General features: G+C 38.5%; 1 protein-coding gene across 1 annotated transcript; it reads right to left on the bottom strand.

The window, feature by feature from the left end:
* Positions 1–646: 646 nt before the first annotated feature.
* On the bottom strand, positions 647–6637 carry rab34a (RAB34, member RAS oncogene family a). Its single transcript, XM_037678264.1, has 11 exons — positions 6587–6637; positions 5592–5688; positions 5424–5515; positions 5276–5341; positions 4879–4980; positions 3482–3546; positions 3344–3395; positions 2912–2993; positions 2070–2160; positions 805–912; positions 647–714 (listed from the first exon to the last, which is right to left on the bottom strand). The coding sequence occupies exons 2-11, from the start codon at positions 5664–5666 to the stop codon at positions 647–649; spliced, it is 801 nt and encodes a 266-aa protein (XP_037534192.1). The 5' UTR covers positions 5667–5688; positions 6587–6637.
* Between the last annotated feature and the right edge of the window lie 359 nt (positions 6638–6996).

Here is a 6996-nt window from a genome sequence, read left to right as displayed (position 1 = left end):
AATACAAAAACAACTGGACTTTATTTGATTTTTTTTATTTTTTAAATTTATTTTATTTAATAAAGTCCAGTTGTTTTTGTACCGAACGCTTTTTGAATTTCTCATGACATCACTCCAAACAAACAAAAAAAAGTTTTCAAACCAGCAACCTCGTAAACAACACTAGCTTGCTGCCAGGTGATAAATTACCAAATTACAACAAACTACGTATCAGTTTGAAGTTTTGAGATGGAGAATTAAGATTGTTCTTTTTACTAAATATTAAAAAGTTCCTCAGTGTGTCTCATTTTACCAGCCTGGGTCACATTAACGAGCCAAAAATACAAACTGCTGTTTAAAAGGACAAAAAACAAAATAAACTAAAATATAATCCAGATTGTAAGATGCTCTACGGCAGCTAATCTTTACATACAATCTAAGCTCTAAGCTAATTAAGGATCCTTTCTGTAATTTTTGGCAGGATTTTATTTGTTTTCTGCACGATTCTTGTGTCCACTCACGCATGAATTGGAATGGGCGTCGCCACAAGAATCCAGTCAGGAAAAACTGACCGTAAACATGGCAGGAAGTGAAGTGTCTGACCAGAGACCCTCCTCGTGGAGCCGGACGGCAGCCTTGATCTGAGAAACATCTCCTCCATCGCTCCTTACTGGCAGCAGGAGGACGGGCTCTTCTTGGACCTGGCCTGCAGGTCGCGGGAGGTGCTGTTAATTCCTGCGAGGCACACGGAGCCGAAGGTTGAAACTGAAACTCTGGGACAGAAGTGATGGTTTTCCAGGTTCTGGTTCTGGTTCGGATACTCACTGACGACGTCTCCGATCTGCCTCGTTCCACTTTTCTCCAACTCTGCGAGAACGTTGGTCTCGAACGCCAGAGCAGCAACTCGAAAGAAAAACTCTGTCACGTTTTCCCCTGCAGGAGGAAGAGACCCATCAGATCTGAGAAAAGGTTTAATAACCAAATAAAAACATGTTCAAGAACAATTAAAGCTGCTTTAAACAGAACTGTTCAGACGGAGTTCAGCCGACACAAGCAGAATAATCTGGAGGAACGTTTGGTTTGACCAAAAATAAATAAATAAATAAAAAAATTGCTGGAAAAATCTGCCTTTTCAGCAACACTACAGGGAGAGGCTGAACGACAGCTGAAGTTAGCGAGGAAGCTGAAACTGAGCTGAACAAGCAGTCCAGACACTAAGTTCAGTATTTAATATCTATATTAGCAAACTAGTAGCTAAAATTAGCAAGCATACTGTAGCTAAATGCTGCAATTAAACTAAAAGATAAAAACTAAAATAAGCAAATTCACAGCTAAAAATAAACATTACCAAAACAGCACCTAAATGCTTAAGTATGTGAAATGGTAGCTAAAAGCTAAATTTATCAAATTTGTAAGTAAATGCTAACATTAGCAAAACTGTGGCTAATACAAACCTCAGAAAAATCATACCCAAATGCTACATTTAGCAAACTAGTATCTCAAAACTAAAACAAAGCAAAAAGGTTAGTTTAGCAAAACCTTAGCTGAATGTTAAAATTGGCTAAAATGTTGCTAAAAGCTACAAAATGCCAAACATTAGCTACACGTCAATCAGAGCATGGGATGACAGAAACAGAGCAGTTTGACTGAAGCAGATTTCAAATAAAAGTTTTGTAAAAGACTGAAGAGATCTCAGTGAGTTTCTTTAGAGACATTTTGGTAAATACACAAAAGGAGAAACATTTTGGAAGTTATAAAAGTTACAAAAACAAAAGTCATAGCACTCTGCTCGACAAAAGAATAAAACGGTAAAATAACCGTGTGGAATAAAACCTCCACCCAAAACATATAATCATTGTTCAGGTGCATCCGTGCCCGCCACCATCTGCTGTGTGACGACAGACCGTGCCTGGATTTTAAAAACATCTGTCAATGACAATCATCAAAACATTAAAGTCTCCACAAGTATTACACTTTAGCCACCTCCGTCTCTGCTTCATGTCCAAAAGTGGACAACCGTCCGTTCGCTGCGTTTGACTTTACACTGAGCTGCACCGGATGTTCGACAGGATTTAAATCTAACAACTCACCCGTCAGCGAAGAAACGGCCCAATACTCCGCACAGATCTCGTTAGCAAGTTTTATGGCATCTTGTTCGATCCGGGAATACTGAGCAGGAGACTGTGAGATAAACAAGAAATGAAAAAAAAAAAGGGGGGGGGGGGTTATTTTCTTCTGTGACGTCTGAAAAGAAAACCTGTAATGATGAAAAAACTTCAAATGACAGGAATCTGCTTAAATTGAGGTGAAAGAGTCAAAAAATGCTCTGGGCTCCATTTTTATCCACAAATACTTTGAGTTCAGAGAAGGAGGAGAAACATTCATGAGGTGCTACCAGAAAACAGATTCTGTGCTTCTGGGATCAGTCCAAACGGCTCCATTCAACTCAAGTAAAAACATCTGCGGCTATTGACCAGGAGAATACCAACACTTAGGTCTTTCAGCATTAACCAAAATAATACCAACACTTGGGTTCACTAACATTAACCAGTAGAATATCAATTCTTAAGTCAACCAACAATAAACAGAATACCAACACTTAGGTCTAAATAACCAAGAGAATACCAACACTTAGGTCTACCCATAATACCCAAATTAATACCAACACTTGGGTTTACCAACCTTAACCAGGAGAATACCAATACTTAAGTATACCAACAATACCCAAATTAATACCAACACTCAGGTTCACCAACAATAACTACTAATACCAACATTTTGGTATATCAACAATTTTATTTATTTATTAACCTTTATTTAACCAGGCAAATTCCACTGAGATCACAAATCTCTTTTGCAAGGGAGGCCTGGGCCTGAAGACAGCCCAACATGCATGTTTTTGGTCACCAACAATAACCAGGAAAATACCAACACTCAGGTCCTTCTTTGTGCCAACGAGGAACAGCTGAACACTGGTGGGGTCGTTCTCCTTCAATGCGTCCTCGAGCCACTGCCTGCAGACGAGGAAACATGCTGTTAAATCTGATGAACCGAACAATTCAACTCAGTTTATTTATATAGTGTCAAGTCATCAGAAGTCGTCTCAGGGCACTGAACAGAAACATTCACATACATTATAAAAGCCAGTTAGTAAAAGTTATCTACGGAAGCAGCAGATTGAGTTGAATCTTCACTTCATCACAGTCTCCCGTCCTGAGCTAGCACAATGACAACAGTGGAAAGGAAAAACTCCCTTTTAACAGGAAGAAACCTCCAGCATGACCAGGCTCAGGACGAGCGGCCATCTGCTTCGACCAGCTGGGGTTTTAAAAAATACATTGCATGTTCTGATGAGTGAGCTTACCTGGCATGGCCCAAAGAGGCGATGTCGTTTAGATCGAACACAATTATCACAACTGAGAAGAAAAAATACAGATTCAACTCGTTGGGTTTTTTTTTCTTCTTGATGCTGAAGCTAACGATGAATGAAAACAGAACTCACCTTGAGCTCCTCTGTAATACGTCGAGGCGATGCACTTGAACCTTTCTTGGCCTGCAGTGTCCCACCTGCAACACAGAGGGAGCCGCCGAGCAACGTCCAGTTTATTCACCCCTCAGTAAAAGGACAGGAAATGACATTTTGAACAGAAACTATGATGCGTATTTACTGACTATGATAAAGGTAAAACAAGCTGAACATGAGATAAAATCAATAAACCTTTAGCTAGAAGGTAGCTAAAGGAAGCAGTAACAAATTTTAGTTTTAGAGAAATACCATAGCTAAAAGGTAAAATGATCAAACCAGTAGCTAAAAGCTAAATGTGTCAAATTTTAACTAAAAGCTTAATAATAATAATAATAATAATAATAATAATAATAATAATAATAATGTCATCACAATGTCAGCACTGTATGTTTCCATACAATGGCAAAATTAGTCTCTGCATTTAACCCATCCATATGCACTAAACTAAAGTTTTTGCTAAAGACTAATTTAGCAAAAGTGTAACTAAAAGCAAAATAAACAGTGGCAAAAAATATTGAATTAGCAACATGGAGACAAAACACTGAAGCTAAAAGCTTAAAAATTGCAAAACTGTAATTAAAGCTAAAATGAGCAAAACAGACCCTAAAAGCTAAATTTGTCAAAAGTTTAGCTAAAACCCTAATGTGGTAAAATCTAATCTAAAGATGAACTAAAAGCTAAATTGTGAAAAACAGAAGAAGAAAAGAAAAGTTTGCCAAAATGAAGCTAAAGGCTTAAAAAAAGTAAAACTGCTAAAATCAGCCTAACAGTTTCTAAAAGCTAAGTGTGTCAAAAAAAAATGTTGCTAGTATTTTAGCTAAAGGCTAGTAAAAAGTAATAAATATTAAGTGAGCTAACAAGTAAAGCTGTAGGGAAAAGCTTAACTAAAAGCTAAAGTTAGCAACACTGTGGCAAATGGCTAAAAATTCTCAAGAGTGGCTAAAAGCTACATATACTAAAACATTTTCTCACAGCTGAAATTAGCAAAACTGCAGCTAAAGCTAAAACTTGCACAACTGTGGCTAAATATTTAAGTTAACCAAACATGAGCTAAAAGCTAAAATTAGCATAAGAAGACAAAAACAGAGCAGGTATGCTGGTAATATACATGTGTTACAGAAAATAATGTTTTTGAGGGACTTAAAAAGATCTCTGAGGATTTTTTTGTAGATGAAGTTAAACAGTTCAAAAAGTATAACAAACACTAAATGTCAGTACACTGTCCCCCATCAAGCTGAAGGACTTGACGTGTGAATGATTAAAACACCCCAAGTGTGAGGATGAAACAACAAATGAGGAAACAACGGTGTAAATGCAGCTGTTGTTTTCTTGTTTACAGTTTGCAGAGTCAACGTTCGCACCGTCAGACTTACAGCTGCAGGCTGAAGGGAACGCCGAGCACCTCGAAGCGCTCCATCTCAAAGTCGACGCCAATCGTTGCCTTGTAGTTCTTATCAAAGGCGTCCTTACAGAACCTGAACCAACAGAGTTTATAGTCAATTCAAGATGGCTGCCACAGCGCATGGCAACATTAAATAAATGTATGTTCAGGACTACAAGTGTTCTCACACTATGACTGCTGGACATGGACACCAGCGACACGACAAAGGAAAAAGTGGACAAAGATTTAGATGTATGAATGGATAATACGTTAGTATTACTGTGTATTTTAATTAAAATACACCAGGATGCTAATGAAGAAAGCATGTACAATAATTAAATCTGTGTTTTAAAGTAATGCAGATGTGTCGTTGAGCACTTTGAGTTTACCTGTTTATCAGGCAGGTTTTCCCCACAGCCAGATCTCCCACAACGATGACCTTCGAGATCTTGAATCTGATGGAGAAGAAGCAACAGGTCAGAAAGTTGAGCAACTTCAGTCAGATTGTATAAAGTGACTTAAATGTTCTGCTCTCACCCCACGGTGCCGGTCCGCTGCTCCTGGCAGGCCGTCCTCACTTTACTGCTGAAATCCTCCTTCGTGTGGAGCGATGCCTCTTTCCTGAAAGACTGAAGAGAGCGGGTCCAGTTGAGACCGTTTAAACTTTTAGAACAAGAACCAGCCGACGGCGCTGACAGATTTTACCTGAGGGAGCCGAGCGATGACTCGGTCCCGTCGGACCGGAGGGAAAACACTCATGGATGATACTCTGACAGACATGACGGGTCAGGAGACACAATACCTACAGACAAATAAAAAAAAAACAGTGTGCGTGTCTGTTGGCAAAATATCTCATTAACTACTGAATGGTATCTAATGAAACTCAGTCATTATCGTATGAACTTCTACAACTAAATAAAGTTTGGAGTCAACTCTGCCTCGTCTGTTAGCAAAATATCTTAGAAACTGAGTAGATTTCAATCAAATATTCAAGAAATAATCATTGGATGAACATCTGCAACTCAATTTTTTGGAGTAAACCCAATTCAAGATGGTCGCTGTAGCTAACTGACCTCGTGAAACACAAAAATCGCTACAATTCAATCAGGTTGACTGACAGTTGGCTAAAATGTGGCATGGTAGTAGCTGAGAGTAGTCCTCAACACATATTTCAAGCACTACTTTTAATGTAAAACCCGTTACTTAAAACTTTACCACTGCGTTGCAGGCTATCCTGTCTTCTTTGTTAGCAAAATATCTCATGAACCACTGGATGGGTTTTAACAACGCTTTCAGGAAGTAACCAGTGGCTGTTCACCTACAACTCATTACCTTTTAGAGTCAGTCCATTTCAAGATGGCTGCCGCAGCTAATCAATATTAGCCACGATAATAATGGCTACAACTCAGTCAGTTTAACATATATTAAGCTAAACTTTGGCATGGTGGTAGCTGAGTTGTTCACAACATACAATGTAAATTTGTTTATGAAATTATTGTCGAGGTTTCAACGAAACAGCTACCACTCCGTCATTTTACAACATAAAATAATACTTTAAACTTAGATGATTGATTGCAATTCTTCATCACCTATTGCCAAATCAGGCTCAAGTACGTGTTTATAAAACATTATTTTCTGGCTACATCTTTGTTTGTATAATGATGTTTTACATCCCAAGGACTCCAGGTTATAGACGGTACCTGAAACTCGTCCAATAATCAGTTGTACAGCTCACTTCCGGTTACTTCTCCATGACAACAGACAAACTATGAGCGCCTGTCTTTTTTTAATCCTATTGTTCATCAAAGCTTATGTCTAATTCACTTTAATTTGGTTTAGCTCAACATACAACTCTAACCTGACGAGTTTAACGAATATTTAATCTAAAAATGGAGGTAAAACGCTGAAGTTACAGCTAGACGAAAAGCACCGGGAGGTTAGCAAACTTTTTCTGCAGGAAAAAAAAAGCAGCGTGTTTCAACCAGCAGCAGAGAAATGGATGTTATAGGATACCTTAGCGACACGCAAAATGGTCTTCTGCTTTTATTATCCCTCCAAACGAAGCTTCTTATGGTCCACAAACGTTGCCAGTGTCCATAGTTTATCATAA

Source organism: Nematolebias whitei, chromosome 6, assembly GCF_014905685.2.
Source record: "Nematolebias whitei isolate Nwh7 chromosome 6, NemWhi1, whole genome shotgun sequence".
Taxonomy (NCBI): Eukaryota; Metazoa; Chordata; class Actinopteri; order Cyprinodontiformes; family Rivulidae; genus Nematolebias; species Nematolebias whitei.
The sequence above is the reverse complement of the archived record's forward strand: the minus strand, read 5'-3'. Positions and strand labels throughout refer to the sequence as shown.

Excerpts from the sequence above, each read along its gene's own strand:
- rab34a (XM_037678264.1), bottom strand. The coding sequence starts at position 5,666 with ATGTCTGTCAGAGTATCATCCATGAGTGTTTTCCCTCCGGTCCGACGG. Across the intron at positions 5,342-5,423 it reads CAGCGGACCGGCACCGTGGG|ATTCAAGATCTCGAAGGTCA; the intron begins GTGAGAGCAGAA and ends CTTCTCCATCAG. Across the intron at positions 715-804 it reads GCAGATCGGAGACGTCGTCA|GAATTAACAGCACCTCCCGC; the intron begins GTGAGTATCCGA and ends TGTGCCTCGCAG.